This window comes from Pristis pectinata, chromosome 2, assembly GCF_009764475.1.
Source record: "Pristis pectinata isolate sPriPec2 chromosome 2, sPriPec2.1.pri, whole genome shotgun sequence".
NCBI lineage: Eukaryota > Metazoa > Chordata > Chondrichthyes > Rhinopristiformes > Pristidae > Pristis > Pristis pectinata.
Window position 1 is genome coordinate 64,376,660 of NC_067406.1, and position 26,000 is coordinate 64,402,659.

The window sequence follows — 26,000 nt, forward strand, 5'->3', positions numbered from 1 at the left end:
TGGAGTGTTGTGCCACACTGCACACCACCTCTTCTGTGCACATGCCCTGTGCCCTGTGCAAATAGTGGAGATTTCCACTTAGTGCAATCAACCAAAGCAAACAAATTTATAGGTGTTAAGATGTGGCATGATGTAAGTGGCATTTATGTTTCAAGTATAGGGAGAGGTGCTTTTCTGATTAGCATGTGATACCCGTGTGGACAGAAAGGAGAAGCCCAACTATATACACACATACACACACACACACACTATGGATTCATTAAAGTAACTAACAGATAGACTGCTTTCATATTCAGAAGAGACAATCTTGACCAGTTTGAACCATTTTGGATTTTCATTGGCAAGCTTTGAAAACAATGCTGCCCCAGGGACTCTTGCATTTTTTTTGTGCTCTTTCTTCGGTTGTAACACCTGACTCTGACTGGATATACAACAATAGTGGAGCTTTCAAAATGAATTACAGCAGTTATGTAGTTGTTGATTGTTTCATTTGTCTGTATCCAAACTCTATTAGTGCCTGAATACTATATAGATTTGTGTGAAGTTTAATCCAGTTTTGCACTGTGTTTGTGCACCTCAATTACTGCATGATCAATCAGCTTCCTTTTACATTGTCTGGAATACTGGGAGAGAAGAATGCTGTCCTTACGTCTAATGTTTTCTAGCCAGTATGTATTCTCTATTGACAGACCATGTATATGCATTGTGAAGAGATCTGTTCAAGGCCAGGTTGCCCAAACTTATCCAATCACACAATGTCCTTGGGGACCAAGTGAGCAAAGGCAGGAGAAACTGGGAGAATGAAATGGAATCCCCAAAGGAAGCAGGAAGCAGCACTCCTGGGTGTTTATTGAGAACAGCGCATCTGTAATCCATACAGTTTTATCTGTCAAAAACAGGACATCAAAAAATCAAACCCGGTTCCTTCATATAAAGTTATATTTAGATCTTTTAGAAAATGGCACAGTGATCAGACAGTATAATTCAATTAAATGATGTTGAATATTAAAAAAAAGCTTTGTCTGTACGACCATTACAGATAAAGAAAATGATAAATGGAATATTAGGGGAACTTGGAATACTAGCTCCTGAAATACAGAAAGTAAACATGAAGGCTCAGATCGCAAAGGAGCTTGAATAGAAGAGTCTTACAGGGATTGTACAGGGTTTTGGTCAAACTTCACTCAGAGTGCTGCATACCACGAGGATTGCAAACCTAAAGAAGGAATTTCTTGCCTTGAAGCCAGTGCAGTGCAGCATAGATGCAGTAAATGAATTTCTGGATTGAGATGTACATCCATTGAAGTGAGGCTAAATAAAATTGGTCCATACTTACAAGAATTCAGAAGGATAAGAGGTGATCTTATTGAGACATTTACAATCCTAAGAGACTATTTCCTTCAAATGGACAGTCTAGGACCAGGTGGTCAGGTCTCAGGATAACTTGCTAGGAAGAGAAATTTCAGAAAGCCATGAATACTCAGGTTGTTGGGTATATTCATGTGGGGCTTCAGCTGGTCTTGCTTCCATTTCTTATGCTCTTCTCAGATGTGATTATGCCATGAAGTGAAAGTCACATGATTCCACTTGACTGGAGGCATAAAAATTTAAAATGCTTTCTTGATGAATCACAATTCATCTCCTCATCAGTAGTAACTGATGAAGGGTTCTGGGTGCTGTGAAAGTCAAACTATATAAACAAGTATGGTGGTTGCTTACAGAAACCAAATTTATTTTTTTACGTTTTATGTATTTATTTGTGCTTTCAAAGATGCTAAACTATTAACATTTTGAACAAATAATAAGGATTATTATGAGATTACTCTTGTAAGATTGTTTACTGGAACATTTTTTCAATAAATCCCAAGAGAATTATTTCCCAACAGAAGTTACCAAACCGGACTTTACACGTTACCAGCAGTTCTGTCAGGATCCGTCAGTATTGAACTATTCCAAACAGTTAAGTACAATGCATCCTGACAGAACTGATGGTTCCTGATTTCTGTGCATGCACTGTCAAACACTCAGGCTGGGACTTTCTGATAGACTGGCCGAATCTGTCAGCTTTTATGCTACTGGACCCCACATAGGTCAGACCTGGTGCAAAGTTCAACACTCCAATAAGGACTGTAGAGCAAAGATTGAGAAGCCAAAGCCAAAGGTGATTTCATTTTACATTTGAACACTTAATTATTTGAGTGTAATTGAAGTAAATAATTTTAAAATTATTTACTTCAATTTTAATAGTCTTCTAATGTCTCTCATCAGGGATATTTGAAAACTATTAAAAATCACTTATGGATTTTTACAACCAGAAAAGATGGATGGGTGGGTTAGTTAGTTTACAGATGACACAAAGATTGGTGGCATTGTGGATAGTGTAGAAGACTGCCAAAGGATGCAAGCAGGATATTAATCAGTTGCTGATATGGCAGAGAAATGGAAAATGCGAGCTTAATCCGGGCAAGTGTGCATTGTTGCACTTTGGGAGGTCAAATGTAAAGGGAAAGCACATAGGTAATGGCAGGACCCTCAATAGTGTTGATGTACAGAGGGATTTTGGGATCCAAGTCCACAGCTCTCTAAAAGTGGCCACACAGGTTGATAGGATGGTGAGGAAGGCATATGGGCATGCTTGCCTTTGTTAGTCGAGGCATTGAGTTCAAGAGTCAGGAAATTATGTTGCAGTTTTATAAAATTCTGCTTAGGCCGCACCTGGAGTATTGCATTCAGTTCTTGTTACCCCACTGTAGGAAGGATGTGGAGGCTTTGGAGAGGGTGCAGAAGAGGTTTATCAGGATGCTGCCTGGATTAGAGGACAGGTGCTGTGAGGAGGAGGTTGGACAAACTTGGGTTGTTTTCTCTGAAGCGGCGAAGGCCTGATGAGAAATTTATAAAATTATGAGAGGCATAGGTAGAGCAGACAATCAGTATGTTTTTCCCCAGGGTTGAAATGTCTAATACTAGAGGGCAAGCATTTAAGGAGAGAAGGGGAATGTTGTTTTTTAAATAAACACAGAGAGTGGTTGCTGCCTGGAATGTGCTGCCAGGGGTGGTGATGAAAGCAGATATGGTAGAAGCATTTAAGAGGCTTTTTGATAGGCACATGCAGAAATTGGAGGCATATGGACCATGTGCCGGCACATGGGATTAGTGTAATTAGGCATCATTAGCTTAATAAATTAGGCAGAGCACTGTGGGTCAAAGGGCCTGTTCCTGTACTGTACTGTTCTATGTTCTAAAGCTGGAAGCAGGGCTTTATCAGCTGCCAAATGCTCTTGGGGGCAGAGCATCTCTACTGCACCCATGATTGTGCAGAGACCCTGCCATTACTCAGGTCACATCGCTGTACTCCTGGTTGCCGAGGACAAAGAAAATTGGCCTTCCACATCTGGATTAGATAAATGTAAGGGGGACAATGAATGGTGATTCTTGGCAGGTGGAAGGATCTCAATATCTCAAAAAAAAAGCCTAAAATATTTTAAAATAGTAAAAAATAAAGCAGGCAAGTTATAAAATGCCCCTTTCTAAAATTTGTTTTGATAAGCTAAAGTCTTATTAAACGTATGACAACTGGGAATGCAAGTAGCTAATCTGCAATATTATCACTTCCTCCCAGGGAAGATGCAATTAGAGAAGGCTACAACGCAGATATTTCTAGCAACCAGGGAGTTTCAGCAAGGAACAGGATTTACTGAACACAACTGTGCAAGTCCCAAAAACGAAATCAGCAACAGTGAATCAAAAACATTATTGCACTTCCTGCTTTGGAAAGGTTTTGCTTAAACTAAACAGTTTAGTTGATAGGATCCCTGTGAACACAAATAGAGTTTTTTTTTCCCCCATTGGTGCATCCGTATTAAAGAGGTGTATGTATGTTTGTCCTCTACCATTGTGGAGTTCTCTTCCTCTAATGCAACTTCACTTTTACAATGACCTTTAAATTCAATAAAGTTGGTTACCCTGCTCAACAACAGAATGAATAAGAAAAGAAACCTCAATTTCTTCATTTCAAATTATATTTCTTCCAGCACATAAAGGAAAAATGGTCTTTTATCAGTGACAATTATAAATAAAATATTTATAATAAAATGTCTGCTAATTCTCAAAAAAAAAACAAGAAAACTCATCTCTGGGTCAGTTTTGACACCAGCTTTGTTAACAGTCTGGTTCTGAATCAATCTGGTTCAGATTCAGGCGTTATCAGAAACAGAGATGGGGCTAGTGGTTGGGAAATGGAGCTTGTGATGGGAACCAAGGATAGTGCCTTTAGTTTCCCAACACTCACATGGAGGAAATTTTATTCATCTGCCATTGTATGCTGGCTGACCAAAAGGGTGGGGGAAAGAGCCTTGGGATAAGGGAAAAATACTTGGCTGTTTTAGACTAATGCAAAACTTGTTTGTATTTTTAGACTGAAGATAGAGGTTTAGGTTGAGCTCCACCAGTGAATACATGGCTGGTATTCCATACAATTGTGGTGCAGAATGTGGGCGAGGGTGGGGGGGAGTATTGAGGGGTGGGGGGCAGGCTATACTTAGTAATTTTTTTTAATATTGGCAATTATAAATGAATTCTTTTCTAAACAAATAAGACATGATATAGAAGAGAAGATGACTCACTCATTTTGATTATGCTTTAAATGGTTTTAACTGCAAGAATGATTGAATATAAGATTGCATCAATTGTGCTCATCATCTTTATCAGATTGAGTAATTTATACACAGTTTTCAAAAACGAGCTCTATTAAACATTCGAATCTTGAAACTCATGGAAACATTCAAATACATTAACTTCACAAACCAGTCATGCAGTTCCAGTATAATGCATTCCCTATCCATTCCTAAAGCACTTTATAAGTAATAGGCACAGCTGTAAAATCTCACTGAAACATTCCTCAAACTAATAACAACACAGAAGCGTCAAGGCCCATAACACTTCTGTCAAATTGATGCAAGGAAAAACTGTAGACTTACTTGTTGTATACTTTAGTCGTTCGGTTATTTATTTGTTTGTCAAATTTGTAGCGCCTGTAGTCTTCAATCCCATCTTTAACTGCAATAATTGCAAGAACCACAACCAATGGCAACATTGTTATCTCCTTTTGAAATGCTTCCACTGATGGCACCCAATTCAGAATCACTAGAAACAGGAAGTAAAGATTTGCAGCCCTGAAAGAATGCAAAGATTATAAAAATTAAGGGATGAAAGGGGACCAGAAAACACACCACAAAGATTTGTTATACAGAGATTCTGGAGGACTGGAAAATGATAAATGTGATACTCTTGTTGAAAACAGAGTATAAGAACATAATAGGCAATTATAGGCTAGTCAATTCAATCTTGGTAGTAAGGAAGATTTCAGAAATAATGATCACTTGGAGAGAAAAAAAATTAATGGGCACTTGGAGAAATTTTAATTAATCAAAGCCAGCCAGCAAAAATTTGACTAACCTGTCTGAACATTTTATGAATAGCAATGAAGGAAGATTAAAGAAATAAAGAAGGTGTTATCGACTATAGATTTTCAGAAGCTGTTTGACAAAGTTCTATGTAAAAGAGAGGTTAGCAAAATGAACATGGTAAAAGGTCATTTTTCCATACAGAAGAACGATAGAGCATGGTGTTCTCCAAGGTTCAGTGCTGGAAACATGTTTTTTTTGATGTATACTAATGACCTGAATATGGATTTTTCACGGTAAAATTTCAAAATCTGTAGACAACATAAAACTTGGTAAGCAGTAGGAAGACTGTATGAACTACATGGACATAGATGGACTGGCACACAGATGCAGTTAAAATTTAATAGAGAAGTAGTACACTCAGGCAGAAGAAAAGTACAGGACACAGTGGACTGGATCTTCCTGAATCAGACTCATTGCCTGGAGTTAATATTTGATGTAAACAATTTTAAAGCTAAAAAGAAAATGAATTAAAAAAACACATCAAAAAAATTTACTTTAATGACTTAAAAACTTCTATCTTACCCCTTGTTGTGCTAAGTAATTCTTGGCACATGAAGCTTGAGAGGTGCATAAGATCAGATAGGCCAAATAGAGGAAAGCTGTTCCCATCAGCATGTGGTTCAAAGAATTGGGCATACAGACTTAAATTGACAGATCAAAGATACAAGGCGTGCAATGACAAACTTTCCAAAGCAAAATCCAGTTATAATCTGGAATTTGCTTTCTGTGAGAGTGGTTGAAACAGAGACCTTGATTTCAAAAAGGGAGTTGGATGGGGATTTAAGAATAATTTGCAAACTACAGTGTTACGGACTCAGTGAAAGTCCCTTTTAGATAGAGAGTGTGTGTGTATGTGTGTGGGGCGTGCTTACGTCAATAGAAGATAAAGGACGTAATGACGTTGTTGAAGAAGTCAGAAGAAGAAGGAGAGAGAGAGAGAGAAGGGAGAGAGACACCAGCCTGCTTGTTTTCTCTATCGATGGATGAGAAACAATAACTGTGTTTGCCACTGAAATCCATGTATGGAAGTTGGAAGTAATCTGGTGGAGTTCACTTTGTTGCTGACCTGTAGAAGGAAACAGGTATTTGTGTGTGGACGACCACGGTTCGGATGTATTCGGGGTGAGGAAGTCACTACCGAGTAAACACTGGAGTGTCGTTTGGGTTCCATCGTGGAACATTTGGATTTCGTATGTACTCTCTCTATGTTTTTCTACATCTACATCTTATCTTCAGACAACGGTGGTTGTTGAAGAAGCCCTTGCTCATGTTTCACCTTATGGCTTGCGGAACTGAACTTTAAGAACCATTCCGGAACTGGGAGTTTTGGACTTTGTCACACACACACACGACGAGTTTAGTTTTGGGGTTAACGTTTGAGGTTTAACATTTTTGAATTCTAACATACTAACATTTTTACTTTTATTTTACGTATTATCATAAGTAGTGATTAATAAAATAGTTTTTAACACTGAATCATGCTCAGTGTGTTTCTTTTGTTGCTGGTTTGTGACAACAGAGAAATCATGACTGAATGGGACTGATTGCACTGCTCAAAAAAGAACCATCACAGACTGAATGGCCAGCTGTGCTATAACAATGCAATGATTTTATCAAAAATGGTGCATTCTGGTTAATTTCAAGCATATGTGCATTGTACATCTTAATTGAAAAGGATAATATTTGGGTATGCTTTTGTCCCATTTTCTAAAATTTTTCACATTCACTGCCAGCCTCTTCACATTCTTTAAGAGATCCTTAAGGCCAAACATTCTTAACCTTGCTCTATCAGTGAAAATGCTCCAGCTCTTGATCATGAGGTTATCCTTGCACATAGAAGATCATATAATTTAACCATCAGCAGCATACATCTTGTAAATATCTATGCATTAGCTGAAAAAAAGATTCAATGCAGTTGTGATACCCCATAATATAAAAGTATAAAAATAGTGCCAATGTACACACATTAATAACAATCAGTTGGATAGAGTACCAAAGGGCAGCCAGGAGAACTTCATTCACTGTTGAGATTTTGGGAAGGGAAAAATAGTTACTGAGAAAAGAGCAGATTAACTGACTAGTAAGGAAGTTTAAAAAAATGATTTTAACAAGACTGATGAGAAAAATGTCAAAAGATATTCCAAAAGCAAACATTGCAGGTGCTGGACATGTGAAATAAACAGAGAATGCTGGAAATACTCAGCACATCAGTCAGAGAAACAGAGTTAACATTTGATTTCCAGCATATTTTACTTGTTAAAACAAAAAAAAATGCTGTACAGGTAGCTCAAGCTGTCATGAACTGACAAAAGAGATACAAGTAAAAATTTAGAGACATAATGAAATCTCAGGGACAAAGAACAAGATTCCCGGTGGCAAACTCAGGCAATGAAGTTGAAAAGGCAATGACAAACCAGACAGGCTTTAGAGTCAGTATGAGTGAGACTGAACACAAATCACAAGTGATCCAACTGGGAGTGGGTAGGAGCAAGGGAATCAGAGGAATGTAGGTGTCTGGTGAGATCTGGATCATTTTTCCCCTTACATTTCCTATTTAAATTTTATTTCCAAATGATGCCACTGTGATGAAAGTGTTTTCCATTTCACGAGTCTGTCATGACCCACTAGATGTTGCCTGGAACACTGGTTAAAAACACTAGGAAAGAGTAAATCATTGAGGGAGACACAAGAGACTGCAGATGCTGGAATCTAGAATAACAAACAAGCAGCTGGAGGAACTCAGCGGGTCAAGCAGCATCTGTGAGAGGAAAGGAATTGTCAAGGTTTTGGGTTGAAAGCCTGCACATAAATTGAAGGATTTATATTTATATAGAACGAGAAACAAAGCTTACTTTTCCTTTATTCTGCCAAACTTGTTGTGTGATATACTTAAGAATGCTAAGTCGCACCAGTAATATCAAACAGGGAGTTTGTCCTTGAATGATATTATTAAAACCATTAAAATATAACATTAAAATTAGTTTACCTGGAGCCAAGTAAACCATGACAACAATGTTTCTGATCATCAAATATCAGTGCCCAGAATTTCAAATTGAAACAGTAATTAATCGTTTGAGCCAATTCTGTTCCCTGTATGCATCAGTGATTCTGACATAGCTATTGAGGGAATAGTGTCCGGTTTTGCAAATGAGGGGATACAGTTAATTTAGAAGATCAAAGCAAACTGAATAGTGACATTATGTGGTAATAGTCTAAAATGTGTAGAGGTAGGTCAATGTCAGATGAGATGAAACATTTACTTTAGAAAAAACAACAGAAGCAATTATACTTGGAATTGATGTAGGTCTATTGTTATGGAAAAGCAGAGGGACTCAGAAGCACAGAAGTGAAGAGAAAGGACTTGCATTTCAGAGTAAGAGATAATAGACTGCACATAAAAATGAGGAAACTATGATTAGCCCAGAACTGCTCTTAATAAAATCCTTGGTACTCAGAAAGGCTGACAATCTCTTATATACTTCTGACGTGATAACATTTACTTTTAGGACTAACACCAGAAAATGTCGAAGATAGTAGGTTAAGTGAGTTAATTGAATTATAGACTGGTAACAGACATTACCTGTGAAACTGCTCAAATAAATTCATTGGAATAAAATTCAGCAAAGTATACTTGGTTGTTTGAATCCTATTGGTCATGTAATTTTTGATGACCTTTTCATATTCTTCAGTGAATCTACCAAGGCAGGGAATTACTGTTCGATGTTTGTGACCAGTTTTCTGTGATCGGGAGGTTTTGAACCATCCAGGGAATGATGATGAAGTGTAAGTATTGTTCCTCCTATCTGTGGAGAGCAACCTCTGCCATCTGTAACGTGCCCACTGGATAGGGTTTGCCATCTTCATAAATCCTGACCGGCAGGTAAATCCAGACAGACAATATGGAGCAACCAGTGCTCAGCTGGAAAAATCAAAGAATAAAATCAAATTGTTCTTGCTGAGTTTAAAAATCATTTTGAAATTATACATGACCCATAAATAAATTTCTCAATTCTGCTACTAAATTCCAATTAAAAGAACAAGTTAAGCTCATTTTAGTTTGAAAAGCACACAGTGACTGAAACGGACAGAAAAACAGAAGTGATCAGCATTGACCACATGTCCCAGACTTAAGAGGAAGTGTAAATTATATATCAAATCCACAAAATAATGAGGAAGGACTATCATCTAAAATACAAAAGAAATACGCTCCATAACTACAGATACACCACAAAGGTCACGCATAACAGAAATAACAGAATATGGAATCTTTTATTTACTGGATAAAAAAAATTCAAACATTTTTGTCTTGAACAGATTTTTAAATGGTAGATGAGAGAGGCTGAGAATAAGGGGAAGAATCACCTCCATCTGTACTGATGCAATCCCTTAGTATTACTGTTTTAGAAGGAATTAATGATCCTAATCTTGACTTTCAGACACAAAAGTGCCATCACTGAACGAATTTATAAATAAATAAATAGATAGATAGATAGAAAAATACTCTCAATATATTGTAAATTAGCTTTTTAACAAAAAAAAAGTGTTTCCTGGCTTTACAAGAAGGTTACATTTAAGGAAAACATGGCAATGTCAAAATTCCTGATGACCCTCCCAGAACTTATCCCTGCAACCGCACTAAGTGCTACACCTGCCCCTACACCTCCTCCCTCACCACCATTCAGGGTCCCAGACAGTCCTTCCAGGTGAGGCAGTGGTGAATCCTGTGAATCCAAGGGTGTCATTTATTACATCCAGTGCTTCTGGTACGATCTCTTCTACATCAGTGAAACCCGACGCAGATTGGGTGACCACTTCATCAAGCACCTTTGTTCCGTCTGCTGCAACAGCCAGGATCTCCCAGTGTCCAGCCATGTAAATTCCACTTCCCACTCCCATACTGATACAACTATCCACGGCCTGCTTCACTGCAACGTTGAGGCCAGACACAGGTTGGAGGATTCCGCCTTGGTAGTCTCCAACCTGACGGCATCAACATCAATTTCTCTAACTTCCAATAACCCCTCCTGTCTGTTTTCCCTCACTCCTGTGGCCCCCTCTTTCCCCTTCCCTGTCCTCATGACCTGCGCACTACCTCCCTCCTATCTAAAATCCTCTTAAATGCCACTATTGTATCTACTTCCACCACCACCCCTGGGCAGCACATTCCAGGCATCTACCATTCTCTGTGTAAACAAGCTTACCCCACACATCTCCTATAAACTATACCTCTCTCACCTTAATTCTATGCCCTTTAGTATTTGGAATTTCTACCTTTGGAAAAAGATTCTGACCGTTTACCCTATCTAGGCCCCTCATAATTTTATAAACTTCTATCAGGTCTCCCCTCAGCCTCTGAGGCTCCAAAGAAAACAATCCAAATTTGTCCAACCTCTGATAGCTAATACCCTCTAATCCAGGCAGCATCGTGGTAAACCTCTTCTGCACCCTCTCCAAAGCCTCCACATCCCTCCTGTAATGAGGCAACCGGAACTGTACATAATACTCCAAGTGCATCCTAACTCTTCTACTCAAATGGCCTGACTAATGAAAGCAAGAATTTCATATGCCTTCTTTACCACCCTATTGATGTGCCACTTTCAGGGAGCTATGGACTTGGACCCCAAGATCCCTCTGTACATCAATGCTCTAAAGGGTCTTACTACTTACGATGTATGCTCCCCTTATATTTGACATCCCAACATGCAACATCTCACACTTGCCTGGATGAAACTTCATCTGTTATTTCTCTGCCCACATCATAATGGATAGCGATCTTGCTGACACAGTTGTACAATGGCTGCTCGTTACTTATTGTGTCACTAAAGGTGGACTGGAGGCTCGTAGAACGTCAGTATAGAATACTATAGAAATAGTTTGAAGACTGGTGCTTGTTTATTATTATTAATGTTTCTATTAACTACTATTAACTATAACTGTGAACTCTGACCTTTAACATTGATGCGAGATTTTTTTGGAAGCAATAAGGAATGTGACAACTACAATAGCCCTAATAGTGACCCAATAGGGATTCAAAATTTGCAAAAGCATGCAAGGAGTTGGCACAATGCAGCAGCTGAACTGTGATTCTGCATCTCTCTCTCTCTTTTGGAGCCCTTTAAAGATAAAGGCATTAGTGAGTTTTCAGAAGCTGGGTAAAACTATACCACCCCCCCCCCCCCCCCCCCCCCCAAATGGCTCACTCCACCTTAAAATGCTTTCAAGTTCTTTAGAGTGAACCCTGACTGATCAAAGGTGCCAAAGCCAAGGAGCAATCTATTGTCGTCTGAACCTAGCCCTGTGCACTGAACATTACTACTATTTTAATAAGACGAATTTGAGAGACTACAATGGTAAATGTGACCATCACAGGACACTTCAATAATCCCTGAAAACACATCAACTAAAGTCTCAACATTTTCTCTAATCAGAACAAGGTAGGGAAGGAAATTGAAGCCTAAATTCAACACAAAAATCTATGCAAAAATGCAGTCTCAAAGCATCAAAACATCTCTTCATGTTAAGCAGCAAAAAAAAATTGTTACAGTGAAAAACTTTGTAAATTGGAACATATATTCTAAAGCGTCAACTGCATTATAACAAAAAATTGTAAGTCCAATGTTCATGAACTGGAGAATACCTGTGTGGAATTATTAAACTAATTATTAAGAGTTTGGTGCCCCCTGCTGAGATTGTGGGAATTTGCAATACATTTAGATCTCTTGAAAAAGGAAACACAAAATCCTTACGTGTTCACATCAAAAAGAAATGTACAGAATAGCAACAGGTTAATGCCAGTGTTTATGGTCAATGTAAGCCTCTCTCACCCAATCTCCTCAGCCCAACATAACATTCCAAGAAAATCAAAACTGCAGATGCTGTAAATCTGAAATAAAAGCAGAATATGCTGGAAACATTCAGGCACATCTATAGAAAGAGAACGAGGAAAGTTCTTTTTCAGAACTAGGAAAGTTTAGTTTTCAGTAGCAGAGATGGTGGGTGAGGACTGGGCAGAACAAAGGAAATAACTCTGATAGGTCACAACCAAATGGGTTGATGTAGCAAGGAGAGTAGCAGTTAGAATTTAGAATCAGATTATGCTTCATTGTGTGATGTGTTGCTAACGGCAAGGCTTTGAGACATGCCCAACAAGTCAGATTCTACCACTAGAAAAAGGAGCCAAAATGATGACAGACAGAAATTGCCAGTTCTGATACAGACAGAAAGGGTTAGTTACCAAAGTTGGAGTATTCGCTATCAATTCCAGAAGACTGCAACGTACCCAGACCGAAGATTGCTTCATCTTCCATCAGGGCACATTGCAGCCCTCTAGATAAAGTATTGAATTCTCCAGATTTAGGTAATTTCCTTTCTTTCTGTCTGTCTGTATTAGAACTGACAAATTCTGTCTATCATCATTTTGGCTCAGTTTTTCCTTTTCCATTAGTATAATCTGGTTTGCTGTGCATGCCCCACAACCTAGCTATTAGCAACACATTACACAAATAAGCATAATCTGATGCTACCCGCTGCTCTAACTATTACATCGAGTCATTTGGTCTCACCCTATCAGAGATAGTCACTATCCTATCCCCTTTCTCTGCTACTGAAAGCTAACTTATTTTCTCTTTCCCATTTCTGACAAAGAGTCTTGCACATGAAACCTTAACTGTTTGGATGCTGCCTGACCTACTAAGTGTTACCAGTAAATTCTGGTTTTATTTAACATATCATTCAATTTCTATCACCACTACTTATCAAAGTTTCCCCTCAAATGCATTTACATTCTTCTCCTCACTGGCAATGGAGCAGCAAGTTGCACATTTTCAACATTCTCTGGGTAGAGGATTCCTCAAAATTTCCTACTGGATTTAGTGCCCACCTTGTACCCATAACAAATTTCTATATTACCAATTTCTATAATGTACGATGGAGAGCATTCTGAATGATTGCATCACAGCCTGGTATGGACATTCCAATCCACAGGATCGCAAGGGGCTACAGAGGGTTGTAGACTCAGCCAGCTCCATCACGGGCACAACCCTCCCCATGAGAGGGCATCTTCAAGAGGTGGTGCCTCAAGAATATGGCATCCATCATTAAGGACCCTCACCGTCCAGGACATGCCCTCTTCTCATTACTCATTGGGGAGGAGGTACAGGAGCCTGAAAACCCACACTCAATGATTTAGAAACAGCTTCTTTTCCTCGGCCATCAGATTTCTGAATGGTCCACGAACACTACCTCATTATTCCTTTTTTTTGCACTACTGATTTTAGTAATTTATAGTAAATTTTTTGTCTTTACACTGTAGTGCTGCCACAAAACAACAAATTTCCTGCCATATAAAGTCAGTGATAATAAATACGTTTCTGATCCTAACTCCAGCGTTGAAGTGGAAACCCAAATGGAAATATCTTTACCATGTCCACCACATATTTGCTTAAATAAGTATTTCCCTAATCAGTTCAGATGGTTCACATTATGATCCTTGTTCTATATTGCATTTTGCATGTTCATTGAATACTGGGAGGTGAGCTACAATGGGCTTATTCCCTCCTCCATCTATTGAGGGAGGGAAACAGAATCAGGGTGTAATCTGCTGGTTGCTATCTGATGACTTCGGCTGAAAGTCCATCTCTGTGACACAAGATGAGCCCAACAGTGATTTACCCTGCAATCAAATCGCCTACCAACCCTATGATTGCTTCTCATAATGAATAATGGTTGGTTAAAAGGTAGAGTGGAAAAGAAAAAGACAGTAAGCCTCTGGAACCATAATTCAGTAAGCTCCCAATCATTTAAATGGAAAAACATTTTAAACAGAAATACTAATGTCATCAAATGTGGTTTTATGCCAAACTATAATAATGTAAGCATATTCTGCAGAAGAAAACATTCAATCCAAAAATTATTAAATACCAACTGCATTGATCTAAATGCTTCCCCCTTTCAGAGATGATCTCAAATGCTACTATGGATCAACAGCTATAAAGTCAACATAGTTTTCATAGTCCGGTCTGCTTCTAACCTTTATGAAATCACAAAGCAACATAAAAAATACTTGAAGGAGGAAGATTCTGGAAGAAATCAGAGGGATATTTACTGGTTAGTGTTGAATGTAGGATTGTTTGGTATGGGATTTGAAAGACATGGCAAAGCTGAAGTGTACCAATTTTTTTATTAACAAGTGCTTGGGGCACAGATGCCAGGAGGTGTTACAGCTGCAGTGGGGAAAAGTTACATGCACAGATGATACAAAAATTACAAACCTTCCCCCCCCCAAAAAAAATCACATTTTCAAAAAGGCCATTTAAAGATTGGGAGGTCCAGTGAAGACACCACAAAGATCCATCACACTTGAAATATTTCATGAATGCTGCAGAATCCCACTGGATCCAAGCTTATGTTTCATTTAATGTCTGAAGGTACCATTGATTTTCACAAGTTTCAGCCAGACCCTCGGGAAGGGAATCCAATACCAATGCGGCAGCTAGATATTTCATTTTAAAAGCTGGTACATTCTGATTGCATTGAATCCCCCTAAGGTGATGGAACAGAAAAAGGAAAATCCTACAAACTGTAAAAAAAAATCCAAAAGAGACCAGGTCAATTGATTGTTGCAGCTGGCTGCACACTGAGTACTGAAGTTGCAGCTGTGGTTTTAAGTTGCATGACATACAAATGAAACACAGCATTAAGAACACAACAAAGTACAAATAAAATGCACCATTAAAAGATCTTGCAACAAAAAAAAATGTTAAAGGTTAAGGCAGTACTAAATAAGTTCAAAAGAATGTGTACATTGCAAACTATTCAGAACAAAGAGGATCTTGGAATGAGATTTAATTGCTTCACTGTATTTACTGAATGAGTTAGCTTACGGTTTACAACCGCCTATTTATCCAAATTTTCAACCAGCTCCCGAGCTACATCAAAAATGAGTGAAGGACTTGAATATTTCTATTTAGACCAAGTGGTATTGTATTTCTGAGAACCAGCAATTCATGGTGTATCAATCCAAATACTGATGAAACAGAATTCAGAAAGTTTTATTCTTTCCACCGCAAATCCATTGAGAGATGGCTTCATGGAAGAAAGAATAGGATCAAAGATTTTTAGTTCAGCAATCAGATATAAAAACTGTAATGTCTTGCAAATACTTCATGCTTGCAGCAGAGCTGGGATCAGTGGTTACATAAAGCTCAAAAACAGAACACTGGAAGAACTCTGTGAGTCACAGCATCTGTGGAGGCAAAATGTGCAGGTCGACGTTTTGGGTTGAGACCCTGCATCAGGACTGAAGGGGAAAAGTAAAGATTGCCAGTACATAGCAGTACGTAGGGGAGTGGGATAGAGGCTGTTAGGTGATGGGTGTAGCCAGATAGGGGAAGGGATGATGGGTAGATGGAACCCGATGGGAGGAGGGGAAGGGAGGTATGAACAAAGCGAGAAGAAAGCTAGGTGGATAGGTGAGTGTGTGTAGGTGGGGAACACCAGGGGTCCGAGTTACCCGAAACTGGAAAATTCAATATTCAGACCATTGGGTTGTAAGTTACCAAAATGGAACACAAGATGTTGGTCTTCCAATTTGCGCTTGGCCTCTCCATAGCAATAGAGAAGGCAGAGGACAGACAGGTTGGTGTGGGAATGGGAAGGAGAGTTAAAATGACATGCTACCCAAAGCTCTGCAAAACAGTCACCTGGTCTACACTTGATTTCACCAGTGCTGAGGAGGCCACATTACAAGCACCGAGTGCAGTAGACCAGGTTGTAAGAGGTGCAGGTAAACTTCAGTCACACCTGGATGGTAATGAAGGGGGAGGTGAAGGGACAGGTGTTACACCTCTTTTGGTTGGGGTGAAAGTGCCAGAGATGAGCAGATCACGGACAGATTCCCACTTGCTTCTTTCTACCAGTCATCCCCTCCCAATATGGTTTCCTTCATACCTGGACTCTATCTTGTCTCATCTTGTCCAATCCCTTCTCACTTACACCAGGGACAGCTCTCATGCCCTCTACCTTTGTCCCACCCGGCACATCTTTACATGTATGTCCAGTCCATTCCCCCATCAGGAAGGTCTTGGGGCTCTCTGTTTCTTTCTTGAACAAAGACTCAACTAGCTCTCCTCCACTTACACTCTCAGCACTTGGCAGAGCTCCTCCTTACCCTCAACAACTTGTCTTTCAATTCCTCTCATTTTCTAAAGATCAAAGCCAAGGACACTCACATGGGCCCTAGCGATATCTATTTTTTTTATTGGCTAAATGGCAGAGTCCTTTTTCCAACCCTCTTCCGGTGCACCTCCCATCTCTTTCACCATTACATCGACAACTGCATCAGTGCTGTCTCCTGAACTTGTGCAGAACTTGACAATTTCATCACCTTCGCCACCAATTTCCACCCTGCCCTCAGATTCACCTGGACTATTTCTGACACTTCTCTTGTTTCTCCTGAATTGGTGTCTCCATCTCAAGAGACAGACTTACCACTGACATCTTCTATAAATCTCCTGAATTGGTGTCTCCATCTCAAGAGACAGACTTACCACTGACATCTTCTATAAACCCACCGACTCCCACAGCTACCTCAACTATATGTCCTGTCACCCTGCTTCTGCAAGGATGCCATCCTTTTACTCAACTTTGCCATCTCCTCCCCATCTGTTCTCAAGATGAGGCCTCCTGCCCTAGAGCTTCTGTAAAGTCCTTCTTCTTCCAGAAGTGTGGCTTCCCCTCAGCTGTTGTTGATGGAGCCCTCACACTTATTTCCTCCATATCCCACATGCCTGCTCTCATCCCCGCCCCTCCCCAAGCAGAACACCAGTAGAGTTCTGTTGGTCCTCACCTTTCACCCCACCAACAAATCATCATCTGCCATTTCTTCCAGTTCCAACATGATCCCACCACCAGACACAACTTCCTCTTTTCCCCTCTTTCTGCTTTCTGAAAGAACAAAATTTCATATTCTGCCTGAGTAGCTCACAACCAATAGGTAACCCACCCCCCCAGTGCTCTCCTCCCACACTTACCCATTCGCCAAGTTTTCTTCTCCCTTCTTATCCTTCCTATCCCTTCCCCGCCCCCCCCCACCTGGTTCCATCTGCCCATCATCCTCTCCCCATCTGGCTCCACCTATCACCTATCAGCCTCTATCCCACCACCCCCCTCCCCCTTCATACTGCCACACACTGCCAATCTTTCCTGTTCCCTCTTAGTCCTGATGCAGGGTCTCAACTTGAAACGTTGACTTACACCTTTTGTCTCCACAGATGCAGCTTGACCGAGTTCTTCCAGCATTCTGTTTTTGTTCTAGATCCCAGCATCTGCAGTCTTTTGTCTTCATTAAACAAAAGTTCCTTTGCCTTCCTCAGGTGTAACCATAGAAACATACAACACAGACACTTGCCCTATCAGCCCATCTCTCAATGCTGACCACGGTACCTATCCACATTCATCCTATTTGTCTGCATTAGGCCCATATCCCTCTATGCCCTTCTTATCCAAGTGCCTGTCCAAACGCCTTTTAAACGTTGTAGTTATATCTGCCTTCATCACCTCCTCTGGCAGCTCGTTCTAGATATTTGCCATACTGTGTGAATACTTATCACTCAGATCTCCGTTAAATTTTTACCCTTTGACCTTTAACCTGTTGTAGATGACCCTGCCCTGGGAAGACAGATTCTGACCATCTATCCTATCCATGTCCCTCATATCCTATAGATATCCAGATCGTCCTAAACTCTGCAGCTTTGCTGCCAAAGTTTAATCAGAAGTACTAATTAGATAGGATTCTTGATTCATTTTATCAGCCCATTTGATAAAGTCCAAGGTCAAAGAATAATCACGACTTATAAATTACAAATCAATGACTTCAAAGTGATTGGCAAGGACACAGAGAGCTTGCAAGTCTTTTCTCATTCCATGAAGTGTATGCCCGAAAATCAAGACATTGAAGATGCCCAAACTGTGAACTTGGCAATTGGTAGAGCTGTAGGGTAAAGAACAAAAGTGTTTCAAATAACCATCAGGTGCAAAGAGTGGTACTGAAGTAGATTGAGCAGGAATCCTTTGTCCAGGAAATTGTCGAAATATGAATAATAAAACATCTCTCCTAAAAGAATAAAGAGACTAAATACCCTTATTAGTTGTAGACAGGGATACCCAGATTAAAAGGACTGTTGAGATAAAAGGAGGAAAAATAATCTCAGAAATAAACAGGACTAGTGATAATGGTATACTCTAATCAATGGTAGTGAATTATTTGACCATTCAAGTGCCCATCTTGTCACAGAAGTACATTCATTGACCCATTGCTTGCTCGTTATATAGACTGAAATCAGCTGCTTGTGGAAATGTTGATAACATGGCATTTTCTCTATTTTTGCACCAGTTTATGTTTCTCACAATTCATTTAGTATTCTGGGGAACTGTAAAGGAAGATAAGCAGACAAGATGAGATAAAATGTTACATTAGTTAACTCTGCACATATATCCCACTAAAGTGGGAATGAAATCACTGCATCACTCCAGAAGGAGAAAGAAACCAGGCTGCTGACACTTTGGACACAACTATGACTCACACTTATTGTAATACCAGTGTGTCTGCTCCCTAAACTCTTCTACTCAATTTGTGCTGATAAATTTACATAAAATGTAAACATTTTATTGAAATGGTGTCAAAAACTGAATTAAGAAGGCAAACAGAAAAAGATGCTACATACATCAATGGAACCATTTTGAACCTGAACTGATTGCAAGATGAAGCCTGTGTATTCCAGTAGATGGTGCAATAAATCAAGAATAAAAATTGTTCATGTGTTCAATGTTAGCATCAAATAACCACAATTTTCAAAAGTCAATCAAATTGATTGGTCAGTACATTCAAATGTAAAATGTCAAAAGAAATGCAGGTTTAATTTTTAATTTGGGATTTAATTGTCTTTCAAACTTTTCACAAGGTATATAAATGTTGTCTATTTATCAACGGCTGCTTAAGTGCAAAGCAGCAATTATAGAAAAGGTGCAAACCGGTCTCTAAAAAATAACACAAAGGACACATAGATTTCTGTATGGAAGCCACTTGTATACATTCTTACTCCCCTTGAGAATGGAGGCAAATATTACATTGGCACATTTTGAAATTACTCAGCTTCAGTTAATCAATTTAAAAATCCTATCTGAAAATGCATCTTTTAAAAAAATACATACTTGGTTTTTGAAAAGTACTGTTAAAACCATAATTTTACAACCAGGTGCCTGATAAGCTAGTCCAACGTATTAAATATTCTTTCTAATAGCAATTACTTATAAATTGTGATTTTCAGTGTGGCTCAATTTGTATCACCCTCAGCTATTGAGTCAGATGCTCAAGTCACTCCCGTATTTGAGCCCGTAATTCAGAATGACACTTGATTACAGTATTGAGGAAGAAGAGATCCTTTTACATCAATTGCACTACAGTAGTTAAGTAGAAGGCTATAAAGAAAAGCAGTGGTAATGAATTGCATACCTACAAAAGAAAGATCTAATAAAAACTAAGTCTGCTTTACTGCTTTGCACCCTCTTACATTGAAAAGAATACTTACAATGGATTTCACCACCACCAAAAGCTAAATGCAGATCAGTGAGTGGCCAGCAGAATGTGCTAACATCTCAATGATCGCAGTCTGTCATCCATTTTTTAAAACTGAAATGCTCTCACATGTGAAATCATCTCCTGGACATGTGAATGATCTTTTTGTACTAATCGGTAACATTTGATGATATTTGTGACAAAGCTATTTTCTCTACCTATAAACCAGGTGAAAATATCACACACTGAATAGCCTTAGTGCCCAGAATATCAAATCTTTACACTACTGAGTGGGAGACTAATGAAAACATGTTAAAGTAGCGTATTTGGTGGCAAATTAATTATGGATATAATTCACTGCCAAATTGAAACACATTCAAATTTTGAAAACACTTTTTGGAACATAAAATATGGTCTCAGTACTAAAACAAGCAAATTCTCTGACGAAAGCATCTGCCTTAACGCCAGAACATAAATGGGCAGTGGCAGAGTGCGAAACATCTCAGCACACCAGTGAGTTCATTCCAATTCACAGCTGCAGCTTTACTTCTTCCACCATCTGCTTCATTAATTAGCAGCAACAAAGGAAATTCCTTCTCCCTCAGAGAACTGTCAACCTATGCACTCCTAAATGTGCTATCATGTATTACAGCCTTGTAGTCAGTGCCCGAAAACTGTAATTTTACTTGATGAATAATTTCCCAAATTATCACCCCTTCTGGGGAAAGAGGTGAGGGAAAGGGGCAAGAGAAAGGGAAGCTAGATATCTTACTGGTTGGTGACATTCTTTCACCTCTGAGGCCTTGGTTAAAATCCTTCAAGTACAGGTGAGACAAAAGCCTCTTTTTGCTATCTGCAGGAAATCTGACTGGCTTTGATTTATTTAACCCTTCAGCCATTCTTCATTGCCAAATCGACAAATGACTGGAACTCAGAGCTATCTGGGGTGGGATATGAAATGTTGCACTATTGTAAAAGAAGTGTTGTTACATGCAGTGGAATGAGACACAGATTATGGAGACAAAAGAGTCACCTCAAGTTATTCCATGTTTATTCCAAAGCATTCACCATGACCTAACAAAACATGACAAGGACTATAACACTTAATCACATACTTCCAATCATGATCCTTGATCCAGCTCCTAGGAAAGCAGTTCAAAAAAAAATGAGACATAAATATTTTCTTTGTGATGTGGTATGTGCACAATGTAGCTGCATACATGTGTTTCATTGACTACATCGAATTGAATTTAGTTAGTGGGGTTCAACACACACACACACACACAACTACATTGTGTATTTATAACATACATCTCTATCCCCCAAGTCTGTTGAATTTGTTAACCAGTAAACAAGACAAATGGGAAAGAAACATCTTGCATTAACATAATGCTTTTTAAGTCACCTTCAGGGCATCCTAAAATGCTTTCAAGCCAATGCACAACTTTTGAAATGTTGTCACTGTAATCTGGGATACATTCACTAGGTCAGATGTCACAATGGTGCGCTGGCAAATACTACAAATCTTCCTAATGCAGCATAACACATAAAAGTGCAACCAAAGGAAAAAAACCTGAGGGGCAAAATCTAACATATAAACATAGAAACAACAGTGCATCAATGCATTCCACCACTCAAGTTAAATCTGCCTATTTATATCCCAACTTAGTTCATTTGCCATTGATCCATATCTCATGATAACCTCATTCAATATAAATCTCTATTTTCTTTTGGTCCACAGCCATTTGGAGGGGTGCTTCAATTTCAGCTTCCCTTACTCAGAAACCACATCTTGTGAATTGACACATCATGTTTACATGTATAGATGCTTTATGGTCGAAGAATTCAATTGCAATATCTAAAGAGTGCCATTTTAAACCCCATCTTATTTACTGATTGGCACCCAATTATGATTAATTACAATTGTAGATCATAGGCCTTCGGTTCAATGGTACCATTAACATTTATCAAACCCAGTGATAAATTCAATGTTGGCATTGCTCAACAGATGGATGCACTGTTTATGGAATGGATTCTATTTTGGGAAGATCTGACTGTAACCTTTTAGAATACTTTTACATGAACCTCCATTTATCTTAAATTTACTACAATGTCACCATAATCTTGACATCATGAAACCAAACATCAGAAATCGTAAAGCACACTATCAGCAAGCAACGACCGTCCATTAATTAACAGTGGTCACACAGCTTGATTTGATTCAGAATTTATAGCTGGAAGTCAACCAAGAAAGTGTCAAATAACTGCACAGTGAACATTATCAACCAGTAAAGTTACTGCTACTATTCACTGAAGACACTTGGTGTCTCCTGGATTGTTAGATGATGTGTAAGAAAGGTGATTCACTGCAAGTAGGTTCTGTCCCCTTTTCAAAAAGAAATTGTGATCTGGAAAAATGTGACATTACAAAAATATTTGTGATAGCAAGTTAAGCGCTATTTTAAAAGGCAGTCAAGATGCAATCCTGAACATTGGATTGGATACAAGGACGAGTTTGTCATCTATTCAACATATGGTCCTCTTGCAGCATTGCAATAATTTTGTCTTTTACTGTAACACTACAATGATAGAGAATTCCTCTTGCTCTTCAAACATTTCACACGTTTTTTCTTCCTCTTTGATTCTTCAGTGATTTCACATGAAGGTTTTCTGTATCAATAGCCCTAATAAACAGACTTTCTCAGTAATGCTTACCAATTTTTTTTTGTAGGTAACAACAAAGCAAATATCCAGTTATTTTTCATCTTACAATGCTCTGACCATGTCTCCTTCCCAGAATTTCAACAATTTTTGTTCTTTTCTTTCTATAGTTTTTAAAAAACCAAGCCAGGCATCCTCTAAACACAATTATTTCATTTATTCAGTTGTTGCTTCTACTTCTTTCAGAATTGATAAACGTCTACATTGTGGGCTTGGTCTAAATGATGCTAACTCCAATGTAAATCACTTTTTACAGCTGAAACATATTTAACCACTGATTATTAGAGGTAATGATATGATAGTAGTTTAGTTATTAGATCAGTACCCAGGGACCTGGACTAACAATCCTAAAAGACATTCAAAACACATCAGTAGTATTGTGTAACAGATTGCTATAAAAACACATCAGGTTCACTAATGGCAGAAAATCTGCCACCTGACCTGGTCTGGCCTGATGATGACTCCAAACCCTCAGCAACGTGGTCAACTCTTAACTGTCCTCTGAAAAGACCAGTAAACCGGTCAGTTCAAGGGCCAGTTAAGGTGAACAATAAGTGCTGGTCTTTCCTACAATGTGCAAGTATAAGAAAAAGGAGCAGGAATGCACTACTTGACCCCACCAGCTTGCACTACCATTCAACAAGATCTCCTACCTGAAACACCATTTGCCTGTCTTATCCCCACATCCCTTGATTTGTTTAATACTTAGTAATCTATCGATATGCACTTTGAACAAAAAACCATGACTGTGCTTCCACAGCCCTGGGAGTAGAGAATTCCAAAGATTCAACCCCACCCCCACCTTTGGGTAAAGAAAAAATTGTCATTTCAGTTCTAAATGGCCACCTCCATATTTGAGATTATGACCTCTAGTTCCAGAGACTTCAGCTAGAGGAACCATCCTCCCTGTGTCTATTTTGTTAACCACATTAGGTGAATTTTTTCTTGCTCTGAAATCACCTGTTGTATTACTCTAGATCTCCCTTTCCTTTTGTCTCTAAATTTCCTGATGAATTGTAGATCATGATTGGCAAATACATTGGCACTTGCATCAAGGTTGGTATCAAAGAAAAGGTGTCATGTGACAAGATACCAACATCCCACCAGAAATCTGTCATTAACGAAACTCTGGACAACATGAAGCATTTCTACTATTTTAGCTCAACTCCTGCCAGTTCATTTTGCCTTGATAAACACCTTGATGTGGAAATCAGTAAAGCCTCTGTCATCTTTGGCAAACTTACTTCAAGGGTCTGGAAGAACAAGCTATTAATACTCAACACAATGTTGTTGGGCATTGTAGAATTGTGTCCTCAAGTACCTTCTTTACAGCTATGAGACCCTTGACAGAGCTGGCCTATGGTCTATGCAGACTATGTCAAATGCTCACAGAATTTGCTGGCTGGGATAAGTGGAGCACATGCCTCCAAGTAGCCTGCTGATGCCTATAGTCCATGGCCAACACTAGAATAGTGTGCAACAAAAGGTCAAAACTTCAACACACTGACAACATTAAGCAAGGTTCAGCTTTCCCCACAGACAACTGGGACAAAGAACCTTGTCCATAACATCTCACCCTGGAGATGCTGGGTCAAGGGTGGTGGAGTCTCCAGAGTGCCCAGGCTACAACCCACAGCTGAACCAAGGAGCAGAGCATGTTCCAACCTCCTTTGGACAAGTAGACCTGCTGCCACTGTGGAAATCATTCTTCTTCTACCTATGGCAAGATCGCATATGATCGACTAAGTTTGTTGTATCTTCTTTCACCTGCCAAGAACAGCCTTAAATAAATTAAATGACTATAGGAACAACAATAACCCTTCACAGAAATCAGCCTTGCCTTTGACTTTTCTCAAGATATCTTATTTACTTCCTTCTCTAAAAAGTAAACCACATTTCTCTTGAATGCAATTTTAATGACATTGTTAATGGGCTTCTCTGATGATTTGCTCCATCATTATTACTCCAAGTGAAAATATTTCCATTCTAAGTTAGAATTGTTTCATGCTTTGAGTCACCACATCATAAAGTTGTGAACTACTTAATATGTTCCTTGAGCACATAATCTATAGTGCAATACTAAGGGAATGATATATTATTGAAGGAGTTGTCCATCATATGAGATTTCTATAATAACGAGTGCATCTAAACCCTATTTGAAGGTGCACAGATGTACTTCATATGTTTAACCATTCACAGCTGTCTACACTAAAAGGGGCAAAATTAAGAAAAAAACATGCTGTTTGCTTTATCAATTGTAAATGTGGATTCAAACATAAAACCTTATAGCAAGAAAGAACCAAATTTGACACATGGATCTGTACAGATCAGAGGTTGGTGGAGGAGGAGGTGATGAATCTGAGAGCTACAGTGATTCAGAAATTACTGACTAAAAAATCTAGTGAGGAGTGCCAGAAATGCAAGTGTTGGGTTGAGAGAGAAGGCAGGATGAACTGAATTATCAAGTTCTAATAAAACTTATTGTTCAGGTTTATGGATAAGAATTACAACTTCATTGAGGTTAAGGAGAGTAAGTATTGGCTGAATCTCAGCCTTAATCATCTGCTGAGCCCAGATCTTTCCAGTGACCCACTCCTGCTTCTTTTAGTGTGGTCCCTGGATATTGTTGGGAGCCCAGTCTCAGCTGATTATGGAGACCAGGAGCAGTAAGGGGCCTCACAGAGCACCAGTGGAAGGCTGTGTTGATAGAATAGTTTTGACAGCCGGCAAGCCCTGCCCCTAGTCTCACCAGCTGTCAACAAAATTGAATATTTCTGGTATTCAAATAGATTCAATAACTGCTTAAAAATGAGGTTTTTTTAATTAAGCACTAATAAATATTTGCACACATTTAGAACAATGAAATATATTTACACTAACTGAATTGTCAAATAAAAATTCTGCTCATCTCTGTCTTTTCTTGTGATTTGTTTCAATGGCACAGTTGTATTCCCACGTATTAACTGGGTGCAGGTTGAAGAAACAGATTTTCCAGCTTTTAAGAGTTAAAAAGCCTGTAGAAGTTTGACTGCCCAGCTGGACTCCAACAGAAGTCCAATAGCACAGCACAGGTGTTCTGGGTTTGGTGATCAGCTGAATTGCACTTCAGCCTCCAAGCAAAAATAACCCTGAACTTCTGCTCAGTTAAGCATTTAGAAGATGGCACTTCTGAGCAAATCTGTCAGCTTTTAAAAGGAAGACCAGGACCAATAGGTTTTCAAGGAATAACAAAATGAGAGCCA

General features: G+C 39.0%; 1 protein-coding gene across 2 annotated transcripts in view; it reads right to left on the reverse strand.

The window, feature by feature from the left end:
* LOC127583639 (phospholipid-transporting ATPase VD-like) overlaps positions 1–26,000 on the reverse strand; it is a 132,726-nt gene that overhangs the window by 60,283 nt on the left and 46,443 nt on the right. For both annotated transcript variants that reach the window (XM_052039833.1, XM_052039841.1), the window contains exons 2-3: positions 9,046–9,384; positions 4,977–5,171 (exon numbers count right to left, since the gene is read on the reverse strand). In XM_052039833.1, coding sequence (XP_051895793.1) covers positions 4,977–5,171; positions 9,046–9,329 — 479 coding nt within the window. In that variant the 5' untranslated portion in view covers positions 9,330–9,384. The remainder of the gene's footprint in view (positions 1–4,976; positions 5,172–9,045; positions 9,385–26,000) is intronic.